Source organism: Gallinula chloropus (genome assembly GCF_964237585.1).
Source record: "Gallinula chloropus genome assembly, chromosome: 16".
NCBI lineage: Eukaryota > Metazoa > Chordata > Aves > Gruiformes > Rallidae > Gallinula > Gallinula chloropus.
The window spans coordinates 2,586,387-2,611,097 of NC_140101.1; the positions used below are offsets into that span (position 1 = coordinate 2,586,387).

Sequence of the window (24,711 nt, forward strand, 5' to 3'; positions counted from 1 at the left end):
CTGGAAGCACAATGAGCTCCTTCATACGAATCACAGCCAAACATCAAAGGATGCTCTTGAGAAGACCCAAACTGCAATAGGACTTCATCACAGAATTGGTGACACACTGGACAAACACCTTGATATATCCAGCTTTTCCTCTCTGCTTTAAACTTAGTCTAAATAAAGCCCTTTAGCAGCCAGCACACAATAGTTTTGCCTGGAGCTTCTCACACCAACACCCACAGCGTTGAGAAGCAGATCACATACAGTGTCTGAGCTACCCTCCCCTTTCTGGCCCTGCACTGCATTGTGTGGATGTATCCCAAATAGGTGATGGACCGAGCTGTGCTCAGCCAGAAAAAGGTTTGCCAGAGACCAAAGCTGAGAAATTTTTAATTATGTAAATGCATTTCTTTCCCTGGAGTCCCACTGCACAGCAAACCAGACCTGGTAACAGAGGCTGTTGTGCTGGAGCCATTTCTCTGAGCAGGGGCTGAGTCAGTAAGAGAAAGGCAGAGGGGCTAAATCCATCCATTGTACAAAGAAGAGGCTTGAGAGCATGAGGCCCTCTGCTCCTAGAACTTGCTTTCAACCAGCATCTTGCTCTGCATAAATACATGTGTCTGGCCTTGAACCCATGCTGGTGTGAAGGCACAGAAGTCTCAGGCAGAGAGAAGGTGGCATTTTATTCAGGAAAGACTAAGAATTATGGGTGACAGTCAAGGACACACACCCAGGCTCTGAGATTTCTGCAGTTTTACCTGTGTGGCTCTTCTGCCCACCCAGCAAAGTCAAGGGTGACCTTAGAGCACAGGTTGAATGAAGATCATTTGCACCTTCATTGATCCTCCTTCCCTCTTCTGCATAAAATGAGCTTACTTTTACTGCAGCTGAACCAAGATTGCTAGCAGCTGAATCAGGCTGGAGGCTGTTGCTCTGCATCACCACAAGGTAAAGCGGAGAAGAAAACAAGTGTGGGAGGTAAAGTCACTTCAGTGGCACTATTATTAGTGCTGAACTATACATCTGCATCTTTGCTGGCTGCACTGGCTGTTTCCTTCAGCTGAGGTAAGTGGAGACTATTTAAGTGAACAAAAAGGAAAGTTAGGGGAAGTCTTCTGAGTTGGGTTTATTCTGGAAAGCCCCCAAGCCCAGCAGAATTTGATGGCATGGATCTGACAGCCAGGGGAAAGGTCACCTCCTGAAGCTGCCTAGGAGCAAAGAAGCATCCCTGACACAGAGGACACCATCTGTGCCTTCAACTACCTCTTGAACCTCTCCCCCTCCACAGGAAGAGTCCCAGGCTGCTTGCTCTCAGGTCTAAGCAGCATCACAGGCAGATTTTCAAATACGAATAAGCTCCTGGAATCCATTCCATCAAAGTATTCATTGGCAATGATTATATAGGTCATGTATTTTCCCTCATTGCCATAGGTTGAAGCTTCCTCCCCACATTTCAATCCCTTTTATTTGTAATGTATGCTTTGGTAGGAAGAGCTCAGTGAGGAGCTGGATAAAGAATCTGAAGACCTTTATCAGTCCCAAGGTGCCAGAAAGACAGTTGGGATACGGTGGCTTAACATCTAACCAACCATTCCTCTGCTGAGCCTGGGACACAATGCAACTTCACTCTGAGCTAAGCTGGGCAAGGATGGAGATCAATACCCCCCATCCATGTATGGTGTCACTACCCATTTATGGTGACAGCATAATTCAGCTGGCAGCTTGAATAACTTGCTATGCTGCTGAAATTCAGTTACATATACAATATAAATTCCAAGTCATGCCACAGCCCTTTTGCTATGGGAAGATCCCCTGTGTCACCATGGACTGCTAACGTGTCCTCTGACGCTCATTCACATCACTGCTGCCTCAGCCTCAATCCTGAAGCTCTGTGGCACAGTGAGACCCCAGTATTCTTGTCCCTCAGAACAAACAGGTGACTCATTTTGTGGAAGCTCCTTTTCCTCAGCCTGGATGAAAGAACTTCCTCTCAGGACAAACGAGAGGTCCCTGCCTGCTTCTCAGCAGGATCAAAACCCAGCCTTTCCAGCATCTTCCAAGGATCACTGCTCAGCAGCTTCTGCACTCCCACCAGCTTGTGTGATAGATTTATATATACTTGATGTACCACTGAGGCTGTTTATGACAAGTGATCACTGTGTGGAGCCTTTGGTCAAGGATAAGGACTTTGTTACCCTTGACAGTTGATAGGAACGTACTGAAAGGAGAGCTCTTAACCAAAATGAGACTTCAGTCTAAATATAAGAGAGACAAAAAACGTCAGAACCATGGATAAGGACACAGCAACAATTTTGTTACCCATGGGAAATACACTGTGGTTTTGTCCTGCTCTCCTCTCTGTAAGTCTGCAGAGAAAGGTTTCCTTAACTGAGTTACTGAGAAATAATCCTAAACTTTTCCTTTTTTTCCTCCAGTCAAGACAAAGAATTAAAAAACTTCCACTTGCTCCATGCATTTTGCAACAACTGAAGCTCTCCATTTGGCAGTAGGATTCTGCTTGGGCTGCAGGCTCATATGAAAGTAAGGCAACAGCAGAGAATATTTAATTACACCATTACAACTTAAACACTAAGTGCTGAGCTAGATAAGAAGGGACCTGCACCATAGTAGTGCCTCTAACTTGTGTCCCTTTGCCAGATAAAGCTATTTAGCCATTTTAAGTTGAATTCATAAACCCCTTGAGGATAAATCTCAAGCCATAACTTTGAAACTAATTTTCTACCTGCCAGGAAGAAGAGAAGCCCAGTCCCAAATCTGCTACATGACACATCACAGTGATGAATGGTTTTGGTTTGTAGGAGAGGATGATGATTCTGATGACCTGTTGTCTTGGAGGGACTGGTGTCTGCAGGGTCCCCTGGCCTTGAAATGAGTATTTCAGGTGTGGCGAGAGGGAAAATGGTCCTGAATATAATGAACTTGGTGTTCTCACCACACTCACAGGGGAGGAATGTGGTTCTGCTTCACAAAACCAACATGCAAAGGGCATCATTCTGACCTGGCTTGTTTTTTTCCCCCTTATCCTTCAAAGAAGAAAGTGTTCTGGGTTGGATGGATGAGAAGCTTGTGTTACCAGTGCTTCCTGCTGAGCCATTGCCCTTAAACTTCAGCATTTCTTGCAAATTCTACCAAGACTTTTTAAAAAGAAACTTCACAACTTGACCTACTCCTATATAAGAGGGATGCTCCCAAGAGAGGAAAAGAGAAAAGCAATGGTGAAAGGGAAGTGGTTTCTCAGCCTCCTCCAATGTTTACTTTTGGGTTTGTTTCAGCACAGCCTGAACACTGCTGCTCACAGGTTGCAACCCAAAGTCCACCACCCTGAGGAGACCTTGGTGTAGCCTGTATTGTTGTTTCAGCCCCTAGATTTTATGATGAAAATTAGGTTGAGGATGGCTCATAAAAATCAAACCAAGGGCTTGGGCCAGGCACTGAAAACCCAGTTTGGCTGCCCAGCTGCACACCAGACTTCTTTGAGCCCTTTCCTTTATTCATGCAGCACAGCAAAGGCTGATATCCCTAAGGCATCCTTGTTTCTGAACAAGGACAGCAGCTGACAAGCTGAAGTCAAATTGCCTTCCATGTCCCACCGGGGTGCCAGTGCCAGCACGAACCGGCTTGTTCAAATAAGCCTGGGAGGGCACCCTCACACGCCGTTTGTGGTGGGCTGAGGGAGCTCCTCTGATCTTTTGTAAATTCATGGTTTAAAACGTAGCCATTGATTTTCTGAACCCTCAGAGCAGCTATAATTGTCCCTTTATCATTATATACCTGCAGGATGCTTTCATTTATCATTGTTTCTTGCCAGCATGCAGCTCCTGGGTACTTGCCCGAGGTGGCTTTCTATAAACAAATGTTATTATTATTCATTATTAATAAAACCCAAGCTTTTTATTCCAAGATTGCCATTTACTCTGAGCTTCATCAGCTCAACATCAGCCTAAAGGAGCTTATTCTTCAAAGGCGGTTGAGAGCTGAGAGATGGAGGAAGACTGCTGCTGGTGAATGAATTGCATTCCATTCACTGCCAACAAAGCCATTATACAGGCAATATTAATTAAGAGACCTCTGGGAGTGCCACTTTTTAACCTCATATCCTGTCTGTACAAAGCAAGATTTAGATAATGCTTCCAGGCAGCGTCTGCCTGCAGGATCCTCTCTCAGTTTTGTGTGTGCCCTACGATGGAGCACAGCTCAGCGATGACGTAGCTGAAGAAATCCTCACCCTCCCTTAACAGACAATGTTTTACTCACAGGAAACACCGGTGAGGCAGCAGGGTGACATGCTCAGCTGAACACGCTGCAGAAAGCCAGCTCATTTGCATTGATACACACTAGAGAAGCCAGGGGGAGGCTGGGGATGGGGGTGGTGGGGGCGAGCAATGCATCCTAAATGAAACACCTTGCATGGATGTCGGATACTGATAAGATGCACCAGCCTGCTTGAGTTTGCCCCATCCCTATCTCTCCTCAAGACAAATTCAGAACACCAGAAGACAGAAAGTTAAATATCTCTGGCCACATTCAGACATTCAGGTTTGGGTTTTCAGAGCTGGAGATGGCCAGATCTGAGCTGCTAGGCTGTGATGGGCATCCTGTGCCCTGTTTATTACCCCTTCACCATGGATACCGAACACTGATGACTTACTGGTCCTGTGCTGAACAGACACCGTGTCACTCCGAGCACCATCTTTGTAATAGGCCCAGATGGATATTTTATAGTCGGTGTTCTTCTGCAAGCCTGGCAGGACAGCAGTTGCCACATTTCCAGTGATGGAGAGCTGCAGCGGGGGAAGAAATGAGTCAGTCAAGTTCCCAGGCAACCCCCAAGCTGGGTGATGCCATCCAAGCGTCTGCCTCACAGACTGCCCGTAGGCACAAATGAGTTAGCACTGGGCTTTGGGGAGAAGGTCTAGTGTTGTGGGTTGCAAACATCTAAGCAAAGGCAAAATTCCAGCCCTGATTAATGCAGTGTAGATATGTGCATACTGCTGCCCAGTTACACACAGCAACTACTCAGCCTGCCTGGAGCATGAAACCCCCTTGCTCACTTTCCAATGTGTTGGGGACAGAAGCCCAAATACACACCCCTGTTCCAGCCCAAATGTGAAATATCTTAGGAGGCACTTGTGTATTTAACCCACTGCTGTTTGCACTCTTATTGAAAATAGGGCTTTGAGATAGATGGAAGAGGTCACCTGGTCCATCCCTGCCCCTCCTGCACCAGCTCTGTCTCTGCTCATTCTCTTCTTAGTGCTCCTCAGCTGGACCTCATCCTTCTTGAAGAGCAGTATCCCCAAAGCAGCCTGTGCTTACTAGCACTGAGGAAAGCAGAAGTTGCTTCGCCTGCCTCAGAGGTGATACCTCTATCTTTAAATACTTGAGTATTAGCTTTGTCTTTTCCACAACAACTTGACATTGTGGAGTGGTGATTCTCTGCAACCCCAGATCTTTTTCAACTGAATTGCTTCTTAGCTATTTGTTCGACATCCTGTATACCTGTAGTTAATTATTCCTACCTAAGCTTAATACTTTCTGCTTGTCCCTATTGAATTTCATCCTTGAGATTTTCCAGAACACTTCTGCAATCTTCCCAGAGCCTGTAGGACATTGACCCTGCTGACCCACCATCCCTCCCACATCCAGCACTCAAGGTGACAGCACCATTGAACAGAGCCAGACCCAGGACAGAGCCTTGTCTTATTCTACAGGCTCCCTTGTCTGGGTACTGAACCGTTTCATTTCTTGAGTACATTAGCCTAAACAATTTTGCACCTCCCTGTACCACTCTTGCAGGTGGGTTCAGAGCCATCGAGCAGGCACAAAGCCAACCCTGCCTCCCCAGAGCTGTGCAGGGGTCCGTACCTCCTGAGGCATCTCTCCACTGACTGTGCTCCATTTGATCTGATAGACAACCACATCAGAGGCAGCCACAGCTTCCCACTGCAGGCGGAGGCTGTTCCCAGAGAGCTCAGTAACCTTCAGTGCACGTGGCGGGGGGACCTTTACTGAGGGATGCAGAAGGAAAACCAGCTGAAGCGCCAGCACTGACAGCGCCTTGTCAGAGCCAAGGTGTGAAGCAGATGTTCAGGGAGCAAAACATCAACCAGGCAGGTGTCTGCAACCAGCCTGTCTCTCACTTCTCCAGACCCATATGACAACAGCCATCAGGACAGAGAGGGGTAAATTATTTTAAAAAGTCTAATTAAGGAGGATTATCTCATTTGTGGAAAGGACACAGACCACACTGGTATTGTAAAAAGGAGAAGGCTAGGAGGGCTCTCAAGGACACAGAGATTAGTAATACAACAAGCTTTTTCTTCATTTACTTCTTTGCTTTATTCCTTCTGCCTCATTCTAAACATGACAAAGTTGGACACATCCCACATGCAAAGAACAATGGTCACCTGTAGTTTGCCTGTTGGGACCAGCCTTCAAAACATCCCAGGTCAGAGACACACAAGCCAGATTTGTCACCTGTTACTAGGACCAAAAGCATTTCCTTTCCCTACTTACAGGTGGTAACATTGCCAGTAATTGGAAAGGAGTCCCCTTCATCATACGTAGATCGGACACTGATGAAGTATTGGGTGAGGGAAGACAAAGGTCTCAGGACAGTGGATGTTGCAGTGCCAGGAACCTCTACCTGCAGCAGAGGAGTTGTATGAGTATTTGGAGAGGAGCACGGGGACAGCTGCAGAGGGGTCAGCACGTAGGTGGCAACATCAAAAGTGTGCACTGCGCTGCCAGCAGATGAGCCTTCCCTGAACCATGCAGCTGAAGGAGAACAAGACAGCATCTTGACCTCTCAAGTTTCTTTTCCTTCCACCAACCCCTTGAGGACTCACCTCCCCAGTGTTGCTCCCTCTGCTAGAAACATAGGTGATGCGATGAGCTTTCACGGCCGGCGACGCAGCCTCCCAGCTGACTCGAACGGATGCGTGGCTGAGCTCGGAGAAGCTCAGGTATCTGGGAGGGCTCAAGGCCACTGCAACGAGAGTTAGTGACAGCACTCCGAGGTTTCACAGGCTGCATAATGGAAATGCCATTGGTTGGCTCCTGATGCTCTTAGAAGACCCCACCTTGAACTAAGAGACTCATTCACCTTGCAGGAAAATTCTCTCTTTATGTCACTACCACACTAGTCCCTGGGATGTCCTGAAAGGCTCCCTGGGCCTCAGGTGAGAAACAAACAAATCATTCCCTTTTTTTAACCCCAAACAACAAAGACCTGGGGGAACAACTCTTCCAGGAGTTCTCTTTACCAGGGGAAAATCACTCCTTTTTCACAGCTCACCACGTAATTAGACATCCCCTCAGGGACCAATATTCACTTAAGATCAGGCAGGGAAGAGGCAGCGTGTTTACAAGCCGCATGCACAATATGGGAAGCACCTCATTTAACACGTCTCTCCTGCCTTAAGTGCTTAATGATGGCTCAGTAAGCAGCCGCAGCACTTACGGGTGGTTTCCTGGATGCTGGCGGGATCACTCGCCTCCTCCCCGTACATCGCATACACTGCTACGGAGTACTCCGTGCTGGGGGAGAGCCCATCCAGCAGGACCTCAGGCTGGGCCACCTTCACCTGCCAACAGAGAGATGTTTTGGGGCACCCTTCACTGCTGAGGTACCAACCAATGCCCTCAGCAGAGCAAAACCTTACAGAGACACAGGTTTAGGTCCCTTTGGTTACACTGAAGGGACTTCTCCAACTTGGGACTTCAGCACACAGGTGGATGCTCTACTTCTCTCTTCCTAAGGGATACCCAACCCGTTGGGGGTGCACATCACCTTCTCCTACACACCCTGCAGGTGCACCTGCAGAGCTGTAAGTCTCTCAGACAAAGATGCTGCTGCTGTTCTGGGTTGGATCAGGGGCCATGTGAGACACGATGCCCCACTTTGCCCAGAACTGGTGCAAACCTCTTGGCAGAAGAGCTGCCTGCTGCAAGCAAAGCCATAGCAGCCGAGCTGCTGCCACCTGCCGCTAGCACAGCACAGCCACAGCTCTCTCACGGGCTGCTCGCTGCAGAAACGCACCCCGGGGACTGAACAGGAGTCTGCACAGGGTGGGGAGTGTTTATGAAAGGCTGAGAGCATTTTAAGGCTGGTTTTGCTGACATGCCCTAGCCTTTGAGCATTGCACTCTTGCAGCACCTCAGGCAGGTAGCTGCAGGGATGCTCTAATAGGCTAAAATACAATTTTAATCGTTCGGCTCTTCAAACATTTTAAATCTTAAAAGACACAATTATGGACTGAGAGCAGAGCATGAGCATCCATTGCTCTCTTGTGAAAATTATCCTGTGACTGTTTCTGTTGTGCATCCAGGGGGCGAATCTGAGTCAAGGAGGAAATATGTGTTCCCCCCACTCTTGTCTTTTGGGGTTTGGGTTTTTTTTTTTAAATTCCTGTCCTCAGCCTACAGGAACTCCAGAGAACACATTAAAATGCACAGACCACAAAGGGATTTCAGATGTGTTCTGGGATGGGATTTTCCTTTCATGGAACGCTGTTTTATTCTTAAGAAGTGTGGTAGATCTGGTTTCAGAAGTCAGCAAAAACTGCCCTAACAAATTCTCAATTAACATTGTCAGATAAACAAAGCAAAGACACTTACACTTAGTCTCAAAGACTCAGCAACTACACCTAGGGCTGCAGAGATGTGAATTCAGTGCCTGAGTTTCCAGGGCCCCATGAGGGAGCCAGTTCTCTCCCTATATCTTAATTTCCCAAGTGAAACCCTCACAGTTATAAATCACTTTGAGATAAAACATTAAAAAAAGGTCTTTCTTGAAAGATACTGCTGACAATAATGCTGACACTTTTTTCTTCCAAACAACAAACCCCAACACATCCATGTTACCAATTCACACAGGTTAGAGCTGGAACTAAACTCAGCCCAGACAGAGAAAAAACATTATTGTCATTATCCTTGTGAGCTCCACCTCTGTTGTGTAGTCCTCTGCTCCATCTGGGGCTGCAGAACAGAGCACCAGGTACTGCGTGGCTCCCTGGGCTGCCTTCCAGCTCAGCCTGATGCTGTTGTGGCTCAGCTCTGAGACACGCAGGGAGCGAGGAGAAGACAAAGGCACTGAAAGGAAAAACAAGGCACAAAGGTATCTTCAGCATATATAGTCTGCAACAGCTCAAACCCCAGAGGAGACCTGGCTTTGCAACCACTACCGCAAGCTGATGGACATCTACCCCACATCCAGCTCAGTGGAGCTGCCACTTTATAGACAGCAAGTTTAGTTCATTTGGAGCCGAGGGATAAAAAAGTGGCAAGGGGTTGCAAAATAGTTCTAGCAGGGTGTGTTACTGCCATGTTGGGGGAGCTCGACACAGTGGTCTCCTTTGCAGAATGATGTAGGTGGAAAAGGGCCCTTGAAGGACCTGGGGGCTTTGGTTGATGCTCGCCTGAACATGAGCCAGCAGTGTGCCTGGGTGGCCAAGAAGGCCAAAGGTATCCTAGCCTGTGTCAGGTGATCATCCCCCTGTGCTCAGCTCTGGTGAGGTCACACCTTGAATACTGGGTTCAGTTCTGGGTCCCTCTCTACAAGAGGCCCTGGAGCATGTCCAGAAAAGAGCAACAAGGCTGGGGAAGGGTCTGGAACACAGAACCAGTGGTAGGACAAGAGGCAAGTTGTGCCAAGGGAGGGTCAGGCCAGAAATGAGGAGAAATTTCTTGTCAGAAGGAGTGGTTGGGCATTGGAACAGGCTGCCCAGGGAGGTGGTGAAGTCACCATCCCTCCGGGTGTTCAAAGAAAGGTTGGATGAGGTACTTAAGGACATGGTTCAGTGAGTATATTAATGTAGGTGGTAGGGGGATGGTTGGACTAGATGATCTTGGAGGTCTTTTCCAACCTTAGTGATTCTGTGAGTCTGTCTCTGGTACAACCCGCTGCTCAAAGCAGGGCCAAATTAGAGCAGATTGTTCAGGGTCTTTTGTGGTCAAGTTCTGAACATCTCCATGGATGGAAGTGGCTGTAGACAGACTGAACTTGAAGTAGGGGGAAAAATACAATGCCAGGCTCCACTCAGAGATGATCACAAAGAAAGAACTTTGTTCACCTATAATAACCGTGCATCAGCATAACTCTCTCTACTCACGACCTACATGTGGAGGTGACACCTCTCAGCTCATCCCCAACAACTGTGTCGTAAATGGGGAACACCGACACCAGATACTCCGTGTGTGAGGTCAAATTGGAGAGCTGCAGAGAGGAGACTGCTCCATCTAAAACCACCTGAAAGGACAAAGGAGGGCTGTCAAGTTGGGAGGTCCTAGCCTCTCTCTAGCTGAACTGGCCTCCCCTAGGAAGTGTGGCTTCTTTGTGGCAGATCTGTGACCAGAAACATGAAGTCTACTTGCTGTCTGAACTTTGTGCCAGCTAGCACCTCCCCAAAACAGAGAGGTAAGAGGCAGTAAGCATTCCTGTCCTCTAAGGCTGGGATCTGTGCAAACACCAAACACCAGCCTCTAACCACACACTCTCACTGAAATCAGTGGAAATCCATCTACAATTTGGATTTGCTTTTCTAAGTCAAATCTGTTCTAGACAGTCTTGGACAGCTCTCTGCACATGTGTGTGTCCTCTGAGAGTCAGAACAGATGCTTTAGGGAGGGGCTAATGCTGCCTAAGAGAAAAACCAGCATCAACGTGACCTGCAGTATTTCCAGCAAGATGCTATTTATCTGATGGCCTCTCCTACCTTGTCATCCTATCACTGATCACATCCTCACTCAGCACACATTCAATATCGTCTCTGGCTTGAGCTGATGGCCCACAAACACTACACCTCTCCCTTCATCTGTCTACTCAAGTCTACTTAAATTCCCAGCCACCATCTGGAAGATACCACAGCCTCAGGTGTCCAGAGGAAGATCTCTCACCTCTTTGGGGATACCACCCTTAGATGGATAATACACAATCCGATACTTCTTTGGTGGTCTCAGAGGAGGACTCCAGGTCAAGTGCATGCTCTTAGAGGTCACAGCTGATATTTTAAGGTCAGTTGGCCTCAGCTGGGGACCCGTGTTCGCAGGAATATCTTTAAAGGTGCTGCCTAGGAATTAACAACACTGTTACTGTCTCATATTCAGACTTTTCTCACACCAAATGTACTTTCTAACCAATAAACAGGAGTGACATTTTTCAAACCAAGTTACAGTCTCCTTCCCTACAAAATCATTCCAAACTACTCTACAAGAAATATTTTTAAAAGGGCCATACAGAGAACATAAATATTCCATAGGGAACAGGCTGCATATTTTGCTGGTTGCTGGGAACATTTTTTCCACACAAGCCTGAATTTTTGGCTGTTACCAAAAGATGACCCAGCTTTCCTCAGTCATGAAAATTAGTCAAACTGAAAAAGCAGAAGTTATCTTGGATTCTTTTTCGAGCTGCTCATCTTTCTTTAACCTAATCTATACCTTTGAAAATTGTCTAATTACAGCAAATAAGTACAAATTAATATTTATTATTGATATGAATCTCCAGAGCATTAAAATAAAATAATGCCTGAAAGTTAAGACTTTTACATTCTCCTCAGGCCAATTCTAGAGCAGAGAGATATGGAAATATGTACATATTTCTCCTGAGGATCTAAGCTAACATCTGGATTGGATTTTCACCATCTTGTTCATCACACAAGCGTCTCTCCAGTAAAGGAAAGAAAAAGACTGGTTTAAACTTGAAAATACCTTGGAGATCCATCTTTTAAAGTGAAGTCTGGGGGGGGGGGGGGGGAAGAAAAGTGTTAGATGTTTTATCACCTCCTCTTCCTACTCCTACATTTCCTCTGTACACTTGCTCTAATATATTCTTAAATTGGCCAGTTTGCTTTTTCAGCCTCTTCTTGGTTGTGAGAAACTCAGAAAAGGAGATGGTTACAACACGTTTATCACACCATATAATAATACAAGAGGGAAAAGAAGTCCCCTATTCCCTAGAAGGGAGCAGTAGCTTCTGTCTTTAGGCAGTTACATCCACCAGGAGTTATCCAAACCTTTGCTAAAATGGCTGTTGCCTGTATTGGCTCACAGGTCAAAAGCAGATATCTGAACCAAGAGCATCAGAATGGAAACATCTACAGGTAACATCTCTCATCTACTTGGTAAGAGACAGCAGGGAGTCCACAGTGGAGTGGGAGTGGGAGAACTGCACCCAGGGGGTGTTGAAGAAGACAGTGATCACAGGAGCAGCTGACCAACAGACTGATGTGGCAAGGACCATTGTCAGACAGCAAGAGGGCTGAGCAAGGAGGTGAGCACTGGAGAAGACTTAAGTGGTGCTGACATGGTGGTAGAGCTCAAGGAGGCAATGCTATGAGAAAGGGTCAATCCTGATGGCAAGGAAGGTGCATGGGGAGCAGAAGGAAGCTCAGCCCTCAATGAGGTGGTTTCACTTCACCTGCATTTTCCTTGTTGCTCTTCTCTTTGATCCTGGTGCACAGGACCTGGGTGAGCCTGCCAACCAGAGAGCTCAACAGTGGGAAATCCAGCACATTGTACACTGTGAGCTCCAGGGGCTCTGAGGCCACCTGCTTCAGCTCTGCCTCATCCGCGTTCTTCACTCCTGCAACCAGAGCAGAGAACAAGACTGAGAAAAGTCCCCAGAGAGCAGCAGCTTCTGCATTATTTGTTCAGAGGCAGGATGGGTCTGCCATCGTCCTGCCCTCCCATAAAAGCCTCCCAGTCATTCCAGTGTGTGTGTGTGTGTGTGTATCTGAGAATGGCCCGGTTTTCCTGCACAACAGCCTCAGGCCAGCTTGGGAAGGGCTTTCAACTCTGTGGGCTTAAAAGTCCTTTTGTGGTCTGGAGACAGTCCAGTGAATCCTCCTCCTGTCTTCCTGCCTCCTCACTACTTGCAGGCTTTGCTACCAGGAAGGCTGGTATTTTTTCTCCCTAAGAAGCAGTTGGCATGGATAGGGGGAAAAGTGAATGAACACAGAGTTTTATATCTATGAGGTGTGAGCCCTCCCCAGGAGAGTCTGTTGTTCATCAGGACATCACACTGCATTTCAAGAGCGCCAGGGATGAACAAAAAGCAGGCCATTTATTTAGTGAACTTCATCACAGAGCATCCTCCAGCCTTACCCATCTGCTCCCCATCCTCTCTAACCCTCTGCAGACCAAGATCCACAGCATACAACTTACTTGGCTGCCCAGTGCTTGGCTCAAGGTTGCCCAAGGAGTACCACTGCCAGATGGGGATCCCACCTGGTTTCTCAAGTCCAAGACTGTTAACCTTAGCAGCTTTGCTAGCCTCCTTCCCCCTTGCCATGAGAACCAATGTGTTATTGAGATCCATACTCAGATCCCAATCTCTAAGACCAAGCAATGTGACCTTCCTCTGACCAGAGAGGAAAGGCAAAGACTCCAGCCAGGAACAGATCCCCAAGTGATTTCAGGTACACAGATGTTAGCCTGCTGCCCTGCACACCATACAGCTCAGCAGCTCCATGCAGTCCATGAAAGCAATCCCAGTGCCAGCCAATTAGCTACACGACCCTGTGCAATAAAACCTTGTTTGTGTGCTCCCAACATAAATGAGCAATTAAAGTTTGGAGGACTGTGATTTTAGGAGACTTTTCAATGTAACTTCAGTGCTCGTGTATTAGTCTCTAGCAGACTCGTGTAGTCATCAAGGACAGAGCTGCTCAAGACCATTTTGTGTCTCATTAGTGCTGCTGGATAACAAAGAGCAGATATTAGTCAGAGAAATGGATAGCTGTGAGAGGCAGTAATTATAAAGGTCTCCTGCCCTCCCCAACACCATCTTCTCTTGCTTACTTCCACAGCTGAGAGTATTGAACTCATGGCTCAGGTCTCTGAGGCTCACAAAGGTTTCTAGATGGGAGGTCTGAAGTCTCATGTGAATTAATGTTTTTTTCTAAAGATACAAAATACGCTTTGAAGACACTGCCTGTGCTGAATAAATGAGCACTTTCCTCTTAGCCACAATGTAATGAGGGGTTACCCACTACCTCATGGTAGTTTTACAGCCTCCTTATGCTTCCAGCAAAGTAGAGGGAACCTAACCTTCAATTTGAAGATTGACAGTATGTTGGCTTTGTCCTACAGCTTATCCATGACTGTGATCTTACCAATGGCAAATATCTCTATGCCCAGGTTTTTCAAGGTCTGAGCAGCCAGGTTGGCATCATCCTGGGATTTTCCATCAGTCAGGAGTATTACCAACTTCTCAGCTTCCAGCCGGGCACCAGCATCTGGTTTCAGATTCTGCTCCAGGACATGGGTCAGTGCCAGACCTGGGGAGGAGCAAGGATGGATGGTTTGCTACAGCCTCACAGACAACACCCCCCCACACCTTTGCTTTACTCTTTCCTCTGCCTCCAGTGGCCTTGGTCCCTCCAGAGGATGTCATCCCATGGGAACAGCTTCCCCCCAGTACAGCTGCACAGATCACTTGGCAGAGACCTGCAAGATGGAGTTACCTGTAAAGGTGTTGCCACCCTTGTACCGCAAATTCCTCACAGCCTCCAGCACTTGGTCCCTCGTAGAGTAGGTGTTCAGATCCCATTCTGTGCGTGGATCGCTGCTGTACTGGGACAGCCCTGGGGAAGGGAAGATCAGCATCATGCAAGCCAAGGCAGCTAAGGTAAGCCTCAAGGGGAGATCCGCTTTGGGGAGGCAGTGTCAGGCCTGCCATTGGAGGATAACACAAATAATGAAAGGAGTAGGGGTGAGCAGATTTGATTTCTAGCTCCACTTCTCTGCGTGGCCCTTGTCATGCAGGCAGCCACCTGAAGAAGCTTCAGACCCCACTGGGCACAGTGGTACTTATCCCTGTGCTGATGCTCGAAGTATCTCTTAAGTTCTCAGTGTTAATAAGGGTCAAACTGGTGACTTGCAAGGAGTGGGAAGGATTTACACTGCCCTACCTCACATACAGCCTGGCCACCATTAGTGTGACTTGGAGCTGGGAGCAGCACCTCTCTTAGCTGCACTCACAGCCACCCCAGGGCGGCATCCCCACCACATCTGTTCACATGGTGCTGAGGAGGCTGAGCACCTCCTCAGAGGTGGGCAGCAAGCTCCAAATGTGTCTCAGCATCCATGCCTGACACGGTGCTGCCCAGAGGACTGGGCACTACTGTTCCCTGTGCAGCTGTTGCTTACAGCCACTAGCGGCCAGGGCTGGCTGGATGGGAAAAGATCTCAAGAACAACATGAACCCACCACCCTGAAGGAATAACAGTTTCTCAGAGTAGAATCACAGGAAAAGAGATCAAGGTCCCTTCAAGCATGGACTTCCTAAGGTCAAGAAACAGGAAAATGTCCTACCTATTCTTATCTTGTCTGGGGCAATGCTGAATGGGGAAATCAGATTGCTCAGAAACTCCTTAATCAGCTTGAAACTGCTGCGCCCAATGCTCCAGGATCCATCCACAAGCAGGATGATATCTATCCTCGCAGATGTGTCACACTGAAACTGGGACCCTGCAGGGTATAAAGGTGGATATTGAGAGAAGCAACTGCTTCAGTTTTAAGATAAAAAGAAAACCTGCAATGTAGGACCTTGTCTGGATGGTGGTTTGGACCATCTGCCAGCCTGATGCATCCCAGCATCTTGAGAATACCCAGAGGTTAAGGGTGACCCAGCTTAGTATTGGGGCACACAGTTGCATTTCTGCAAAGAACGGGTTAAAGCTGTCAGGAAACATGTGCTAAAGGCAAGCACTGCTGCCTGCCAGCTGTCAGCTCCATTACATCTCAGCCCCAGCCCAGTTCTTCCTTTTTCTCTAGCCTAACTCTCCAAGCATCGCAGGTGATCGCTTCATTCCATTCCAGCACGAGATCGCCTGTCTGCTATAATTATTTTGTAGCTTTAGATTAAATCCCATTTCTTTGTAAAAACCTGCTAATACTCAAGCTCTGTCTTTCTCCCCACCCCAGACCTGCAGCTTAACAGAGGATAAGATAAGGCATGTTGCTGATTTAATGCATTTTCCCAAAATATTTTTCAGATGAAGGATTTTCCCGTCTTTGGGGGAGGGAAATAGATGAACCCATCAGGATTCAGTGGGCTGCAATGAGGTTACTCTTTTACCTCTTTTCACAGATATGGACTCTTACTGGTCTCAAGGGACCAAAATTTGAATGCTGTGATCAATCCCATTCCCACCACTCCAGCAGTGCTGGGAGCCATCTGCCCTGACATAGTCTCAAATAGATTTGTCTCAAAGACAAATCTGAAAGATAATCATGGATCATTTAGCTGAGAAACATGAAGAACAAGTCCAAGAGGTGGAATAGGCTGGGTAACAAACATCACTGACGTGCTCCTGCCCTTTTGAAGGCTTGCAAATGACCATGGCTAGGAATCTGGTGATGAACACAAACTCTTACTGGGATCTGTCAGAAGCACCAGGAGTTGGCAATGTGAAGAGAGAGAACAATGGCAAACCAATAGAACCATCTAGAAGCAATTTTTGGTGCAGCTCCAGTTTGCCTTAAAAACGTGTGATGCTCTGCAGAACTCCAAACTTCCCAGTGATGCCTGGCAGTTCCCCAAAGTATGACCCAGCAATTAAAAGCACTATCAGCAGTATTTGTACTCTCAAAAATCCTGGCGACAGAGAAATGGGATGGAAAGCTTGTATGCAAAGAGCTTTATGGGAAAACAGCGGGGAAGGAGGAGCAAGCCATGTTTGGAACCCCTCTCACCTCTCCTCAGTGAATCCTTGGTGGGTTTTTCTTTCCCTAGAGACTCTCGCTCCCCGTTGGCAGGAGGGCGCTGGGGTGACCTTGGGGTTGTTGGAGTTGCTTCTGTCACGCTGGCTTCCACACTGGGCTGGTTCCTTGTGGCTTCTCCTGAGCCTTTTGGCTGAGTCATCTTCTGCCTCTTCTTTTCAGCTCTGTCCTTTGCTGTGCTCCAAAGAGAAAAGGAAACGTTGTCCCTAGCTGTGTTATCCCCAGGCAACCTGCTGCATCATCAGCTGATTTCAGCCACATTTGACAGAGGTGTAGGGGCCTCAGAGAAGATAAAAAATCCTACAACCTTTTGCAAATAGGTAGTTAGATAGAGGAGATCATCTTCATTCATGCCTCTCTGAGGGAGCCACAAGTGGACTCATGAGTTAATATCATCAGAAATGGATCCCATTTCTGGATCACAAAGTTTGGCCTTCCCATTATCCTTGGTCATGGAAAAATGTGAATGTTTATAAAATATAAAGCAGGGAAAACACACACCATGGCACCTGGTACCCTGTGTACTCTCCAGACCCCAGCAATCTGTGGCTCAGAAACACCCTGTGTTAATGCCAGTCTTTTCATACAATGGTCCCGATGGATCCTTCTTCCATTAACATGTATAAATGCTTCTTTAGCACCCATGCAAACCCTGTCATCAGCCACACAAGAATCTATGTGATTACATACAGCCCTCAGCCATAGGGGAGTCTTTACACCTTCCTGTAGACCACCTGCAGCCTCAGAAGTCAGGCATCACTAGCCCTGGGGCTTTGGGAGCAGCTTGTTCTCAAAGGATCCACTCTCTGATGAAAGATTTGAGTGTACCTGCTTAATGTGAATACCTGCCAGCTCCAGGAATGTGTGGATGTGCTTTGCCTGGCTGGACAGTTTAGCTGGCATGAGGGGCAGATATTTTTAAGCCTGTTGTTCAGGGTTAGCACATCTCATCAAATGAATACCCCTGATGAAGCAGGGGCCACAGGGGTAGTTGGAATGGTTTTAGGGACAGCTGTGCACCCACCTGACTGTGTCAAGACAGCATTCAGGGGTGGAGGGGTGGCCTCTACCCCCGCACTGTGCTCAGTTGCTGAGCTCCCCAAAGAGGTGAGATTCTTTCCCGATGCAGCTCCTGAGTTTCTTCGGTTGTTTCTAGTCTGGGATGCGTTTTTTAGCTCCTCTACTGTAGAAAGACCAAAACCAGGGAAAGAGAGTCAATCTAGACAGGTCTGTGAGTCACAGCCCATCTTTCATCTCCTGGGACTACACCAACCCCCCTTCAAACCTTCCAACCAAACTAGTAGCAGGCTCTGTGGTTGCAGCACAGTCTACAGTGCATACTGCAGAGGATGAGCTCTGAGGAGCCACATCTCCAAGAGCCTCAGGAGCTCTCTGAATGGTAAAATCTAGCACACTCTACTTACTCACAAATTTCCTCTTGGCAAACAAGGATTCCTGGGAGCCGTTGAGCACATAGACCTGCAGCGTGTATTCCTTGGTAGGGCTCAGACCCCCCACTGTGGCTTTGGGAGTCTTAGTTTTCAGCATGACTTCTTGCTCTGAGTCCCCTGGGGTGGGATGAAACCACAGTTCAGAGACTGTTAGAGTTTAAATTTAAGCTGACAGTAGCAAAAGAGCTGCTGAAATGCAGGGAATGTCTGCCTAGAGACTTCAGTCAAGTCTTATTTCTCTTTTAGTTTTGTGCCTCTCTGATTTTTGCTCTTTTTCCCAATCCAGAACACTTGCATTTTATAAAAATATCCCTGGTACATGCCCAAAATGGAAAGCCAGTTCCCAACGTGCCCAAAATGGAAAGCCAGTTCCTATCCAGTATTAGTGCAACTCTCACTGACTTCTCAAGGAGCTGTTGAGTGAAAAGCTGGTCTTGGGAGGATAAAGACTGGGCAGTAAATACTGCTCATTAAAACATCCAACCAGCTGATGTGCTTGAGGTCATATAGAACAAACTGAGGAAGTGGCTTGGTGTTTTAGGTCATCACTGGCACTTGGGACTCCTCTCATCCCAGCTGCTCTCATGGTGCTGTCTCTGCAAGCCCTACCTCTCCCAAAGGCAGATGCTCTCTGCGGGCAGGCAGCTCATTTCTGGGGCCAGCACTGCCTCCAGACCCCTCCAGCCACGTTCCATGATTGTGGGACCTGTCTTAGGGCTGTGATGCCTCAGCCAGCCAGGAACTGGGGCATTCCTGCATCAGGATGGCATTGAGCAAGGAGTGAGGCAGCTCTGCCAAGCAGCAGCAACACTGCACCACTCTCTGTGCTACAGAAAACAAAGGGAGAGGGGCAAACCAGCTCCCTAAAATCCTCTGATTAAGAGAAGCCTACAAGCTTTAAATGATGGGGATGGATGTAATTCTGGCGGTGCCACCCCTGTGCTCATGCCTAGGGCTGGAGATGGAGCTCCCCAGCCTACGCAGAGGGAAAGCCTCAGGCATGTGCCTGGAGCACTGGTGGGGATTCCCTGCATTCCCGGGATGCTCATCGCTCTCCGCTGAGCTCAGGGAAGACCAGGGTAGGGAAGGAATGAGAAACCTCCTGCTCCAGCTAGGGAAACAGGTGGGGGCTGAGCTAAAAGGGCATGGGTGATCACAAGAGGTCTGCTGCACGTACCCCTGCCTGGCAGCAACCTTCTCTGGCTCACTGAGAGAGTGGCAGCAACTGAAAACCAGATGCCAGCCAAGACTACGGTTCCCTCCAGCCCAACCATTGCTCTTTGCAGAGGGATGTCAGGTCCTTCCACTGCCACAAGGTTCAGTGCCTGAAGCCAGGGAGAGCTGGAGTCAGGGGGCTCACTCCCACACACACATGGGGCCAAGGGTTTCCCATCCCATGTCCCTGCAGGTGGGAGACAGCCAGCAGCTCCCGAGATCCAAACAATGAACCTTTCCTCCTCTCTAAGAGGAATACTATGTGGATAAGGCTTTCCCTAGGAAAAACAGGGATTAATTTAATTTCCCTCTTGTGAATGGGTGGTAGAGCAATTGTGCCTGCCCTGACAGGGCACTACAGGCTGCTCTCTTGTTGGCCAGAAAGGCTTCTTGTCCTTACTGCATGTACAGCCCAGAGAAGAGTTTGGACCTAGGTAACCAACACTTGAAACCAGCACATCAGTGGGTACTTCCCTCTGCCTCATCCTATCACCTTAAGGTCTAAATAACGCTCTTGCTTAAGGTCTGTTGCCCACCAGTCAAAAGGTGGAGCTCCATCCATCCCTCATACACAAAACTCAGCCTGGTCTGATGTCCAATGCATTAGCACATACCTGCCATGGGTTTTACCCGAATTTTGTAGCCACTGATGTTCCCTTCAGTCTCTTTCCATTTCATCTGGAGCCTCTCTTCTGACAGGACAGTGAGCTTCAGCCGCCCTGACCCTGGGGAGGAAGAGATGTGTCCATGCTGGAACGGATACAAGTCCTCCCTCTGCACATGCACCCACCACATACGCTGCCTCCTCTATGGACATGGGAACAGCTGCAGTGCAGAGGAAACCTTCACCATCCCATGCAAGTCCTCAGCATCCCCCAGTGCTGCAGGGCAACTCCTGCAGCCTCCCTGTGCCTCAGCCAGGGACCCTGCTGCGAGTCCCCGTGCATCTGCAGCCTGCACCCTACAGAGAGGAGTTATCTCAATATATAACCAGGAAAACAGCCTGCCATTGCAGTGAGGGCTTTCTCTGCACCCCTCACAGCTTGGAGGATGCTCCTGGAACCTTCTCATGCGTTCTGTTTTGTTTCAGCAAGTGTGTTTATTGCAAAAATCTGAAATGGGAGTGCAGGAAACCTATGGAAGGGCTCAGTGAGGCTCTTCAGGAGGCTGGAGCTGCTGAGAAGTAGAGACAATTCCCCAGGTGATGGATCCCATACTTCTGTAGAAAGATAATTTCAGAGGCAGCTCCAAGAACCAGCTGGGTTTGGAAAGGAAAAAAAAATGAATAAAAAAAAAGAAGTAAAAAAAGATATAAAACCTGATAAAGTGTAAATAACAGTTCCTGGCAGGACCATAACTCATGGGCACCAGCTTGTATCAGTTTGCTGCAGGGAGCAGCAAACTAAGTGACAATTCCAGAGGAAAAAAAATAGTATCAGACAAGGAAATAAAAAGAAGAAAGGGCACATTCCCTTATCATCTCTGGAGTTCTCAGATAGCTTTTCAGCCCCAGCTAGATGTCTGAGCTCATGTGTCACTCTTTGAATCAATGAATCCTGGGTAAATCATAGCTGTGCTGCTGTAGGAATGTCACCATGTGAGCCTTTTTCACCTGACTGGGTACAGGATGGCAACTCAGCAGATTTACCTCCCCTCCTCCCTGACCCTTTACTGCAGATGCCTTTCCAGTGGGCTGCCCTAATTTGCAACGGGTGAGCATGCCCCTTGCCTGCACAACATAAGCATCTTGTTCAAAATGCCCACCCTCCTTTGCAGTTGTTACCCATCTCTTTCCCTTCAACATTACTCATAAAAAAACCCCTTTGGGTGACCTAGAGCAACCTGCTCAGTGCTGGCAAACTGTGTGTGTTGGACTCCTCAAACCCTGAGCCAGTCATCCAGACATCTCCTGACATCCTTGCCATGAAGGCACAGCCCAGGAAAGCCCAATGAGAGCTGGAAGCAAGGACTTGCTTATCTCAACCCAACATCTGTGCCTTAACCTTTCCTTCCAGAGACTTCCTGCAGGCTGCCCAACAAGCAGAGAACTATTTTGGGGAAACAAAGCTCAGATTCACATCTCACCCCAGGCAAATCTGAAGGGGAAGAAGGAAAACATGGGAAAGAGGGGTGAGGGGCAAAAATCAAATCCCAGAATCATGTCTAAGAGAAATGGTAAAAGATTGTGAAACAATGAAGAGAATTCATAGTTAGATTAAACACGGAGCTGTCTTCTTTTGGCCAAGTGTGGTCCAGCTCCTCAGCCATCACTCTAGGAGCCCAGAAGCTAAAAAGGCAAGAATGTCCCCAGACAGATGGGGAAGGACAGCATCCTCTAAAGCACCATTATGTGTGGGATGCAAATGAAGCCCTGTGCCATGAAAGCTCCACTGTTTCCCTGCCCTGTGTAGGATGTGCACTATTTGATGCTGTAACCTTGCTCTCTGGCTGATTGGGAGTTAAGCCCAGGCTTAGCTGCAGAGGCTGCTCTGGATTACAGTCAGGATGGAGACATGTCTGTCTGAACTCTGAAATGCTATCACCTCTTTAGAAACCTCTGTACTGACCCCTTCCACAGATGGGTCAAATGGTAAGGCTGTGGGGGGACCTCACTGCAGCCTTCCAGTGCCTGAAGGGAGCAGAGGAACAGGAGGGGAATCAGCTTGTTAAAGGGCAGAGACTGGCAGGACAAGGGGGATGGATTGAAGCTGAAGGAAGGAAGGGTTAAATTGGATATTAGGGGGAAGTTCTTTCCAGAGAGAGTGGTGAGGGGCTGGAACAGGCTGCCCACAGAGGGGGTGGGTGCCCCATCCCTGGGGGTGTTCAAGGCCAGGTTGGATGGGGCCCTGGGCAACCTTGTGTAGCTCCAGGCCTGGAGGTTGGTGTCCCTGCCTGTGGCAGGGGGTTGGAGCTCTGTGATCCTTGGGGTCCCTTCCAAGCCAGCCCATTCTGATTCTATGATTCTATGATCATATAAAGGTTGATCTTCAACATCAGAAACTACACGGCGAGGTGCTATAGGTATTTTCTCATCATTTATGGTACTGTGGGAGCACAGGAGGAATGCACCTCATGCTTTCTTATCCAAATGTCGCACCACATACCACCAGAGACACCCAAAGCAATAACTCAGAGCACAGGATGGATGCAATGACTAACAGAAGCAATGCTGCTTTTCCTTCCTATTCCTCAAGTTCCATTTGCATTTCACATAAACACCCTGCATTGCTTATACAGGCTGACATGCATCCCTAGTGCAAGGGAGTGGGATGCTGAACTGCTGCCAGTGATGAGGCCAGGCTTGGCAGGGTGGGGAGGGATGAAGATACTCTCCCCAAATGGCCCCCTTGCTCTCCAAGTGTGGGACTGGGCTGTCTGGAACTTCACCAACAGACACCAGTGCACTGCAGCCCCCTGAAATCCTGTCTGTCATTGGGAATGCCCTTCACATGCGGTGTCACTGCCAATGGGAAGGGCTCCACAAGGGGTGGGATAACGCCCCTGACATCCAGCCCATATGGAATTGCCCCAGGCAAGGGCAGGGGGGCTCCTTACCTTGTCCTGCTCGGCCCCAGACATGGCTCACCACAGGCAGGCAGGCAAAGAAGAAACACGTGTGAATCAGCATGGTGAGCAGGACCTACAAGGAGGCAAACATCAGGAAGGAGAGTTAACAGCTACATTTCACCACAACAGTACTGGTTTTCTGCAGTCCTCAGCTGAGGGACCACCAGCTGAGATCTACAGCTCTGTGCATCACTGAAAGGGAGGATGGAGAAGCAGGTGTGAATTACCTTGCAATTCCTGTGCATTATTTTATATTCTTGGTCTCCCCAGTATGGCTGCTCAGTGCCTTGGAGGAGTACTAAACTGTGCTTATGAATCTGATGGGCAGCAGACTGACTCCTCACAGCCTGCTTAGTGCTGGAGGTGGGCACTGCCCTCTTGGTAGGACGATCTCAACAGGGCTACAACCCATGCTGGGCTTTGCTCTGGTCATGCAAATGAGCAACATTGCCCAAAGCACTGGACAGATATATATATTCCAGAACAACTTCTGGTTTAAATCCTGCAGAGGCAATTGTTTCTGACTATCATGACCAAAATCAATACGAGTAGCCAAACACACAGCATCTTTCTCACCTCCCAGCAACACACACACACAGGGAGAAATGCTTAAAGGAGCATGGTCTGGGAGACAAGCTCCTCACACCACAGGCTGAATGACCCTGTGGTCTCTGTGATAAAGCAATGATGCAGCAGGAGGGATACCATGGACCTGGCTGGGTTTATGAATCAACAGTTTAGAAACAAGGGTTTTACTGCTGATTTCACAGTGGAGTTCCTGAGAAGTTGCACTCATGACTTGTTGGGATAGTCTTGTTTCAACTTGTTCACCTGAACAGCCTGAAAACAGATGCAGTTATGGGCTCAGTGATGGCAGAGGGTCAGACTGACTGACTGTCACCTCTGCAGCACTGACACAGCTGGCTGGCTGAGGACCTCGAGCACGGCTGAGAACTTCCAGCACCTTCAGTTATCTTTGCTGGCCTAGATTTCAGTTTTATTCAGCTTGGGTCAGAAATATCAGGTCAGCTTAAAACCACCCTGCTGGAAACCATGCCTCCCCCTCACCTCAGCCTGGAAACACCAGGTTTAACAGAGCTGCTGTTGGCCTTTTGCAATGCATCATTGGCATCTGTCATTGTTGTGCTGCACATTTCAGCCTTATTGCTTTTGGCAGAACCAGACCATACACAGGTTTCCTCCACTGCTGTCTGCAGTGACATTTCACTTCTATTCATTCTGATGGACAGGTATTTAGAGGCTCCTGGCAAATGCCTATTTCCCTTCAAATATATCAGCTTTTTAGTGATTTCAAGGCAAAATAAATATGCACGTGAGTGACCCAGCCATGATCTCCAGGGGTTTAAATCAGCTCTAAATTGCTGTAAGAATGAATGGGAAAATATACAAGTTGTAACAGGGTTATAACCGCCCTCCTCACTCTGTGATATGGTTTTTTTTCTGATTGAAGATCAGGTTATGCAGAACAACTGCAGTGTAACTGAAGCCCTCAGCCATAGGAAAAACTTGCGCCTCTTTTCCAGCTCATAAAATGAAGTCATTGCTTATTAAAAACACCAGCAAACATTTTACAGGTGGGCTTCAGGAATCTTCCTGTCACCTCAAGAAAAGCAAAGCTACACAGATCCACGTGCCAGAGAAGAAGAAACCTGCCTCTTTGCTAAACTCCCCGAATCAGAGGGTCACTTGTGCCATTTTGCAGTTGCCACCACATCGCTCTGGATTT

At 48.1% G+C, this 24,711-nt stretch overlaps 1 protein-coding gene across 1 annotated transcript in view; it reads right to left on the reverse strand.

Annotated features, from left to right (window-relative positions):
• The window catches only part of COL20A1 (collagen type XX alpha 1 chain), a gene marked incomplete at its 5' end in the record, with an annotated part of 49,655 nt that extends 26,630 nt beyond the window's left edge, over nt 1-23,025 (reverse strand). Inside the window, 17 exons of the mRNA XM_084271664.1 lie at nt 4,655-4,787; nt 5,872-6,014; nt 6,523-6,652; nt 6,855-6,994; nt 7,469-7,592; nt 8,954-9,099; nt 10,126-10,255; nt 10,903-11,075; nt 12,425-12,589; nt 14,121-14,285; nt 14,472-14,591; nt 15,322-15,477; nt 16,705-16,905; nt 17,756-17,914; nt 18,156-18,299; nt 20,012-20,122; nt 22,953-23,025. Coding sequence (XP_084127790.1) covers nt 4,655-4,787; nt 5,872-6,014; nt 6,523-6,652; nt 6,855-6,994; nt 7,469-7,592; nt 8,954-9,099; nt 10,126-10,255; nt 10,903-11,075; nt 12,425-12,589; nt 14,121-14,285; nt 14,472-14,591; nt 15,322-15,477; nt 16,705-16,905; nt 17,756-17,914; nt 18,156-18,299; nt 20,012-20,122; nt 22,953-23,025 — 2,413 coding nt within the window. The remainder of the gene's footprint in view (nt 1-4,654; nt 4,788-5,871; nt 6,015-6,522; nt 6,653-6,854; nt 6,995-7,468; nt 7,593-8,953; nt 9,100-10,125; nt 10,256-10,902; nt 11,076-12,424; nt 12,590-14,120; nt 14,286-14,471; nt 14,592-15,321; nt 15,478-16,704; nt 16,906-17,755; nt 17,915-18,155; nt 18,300-20,011; nt 20,123-22,952) is intronic.
• Between the last annotated feature and the right edge of the window lie 1,686 nt (nt 23,026-24,711).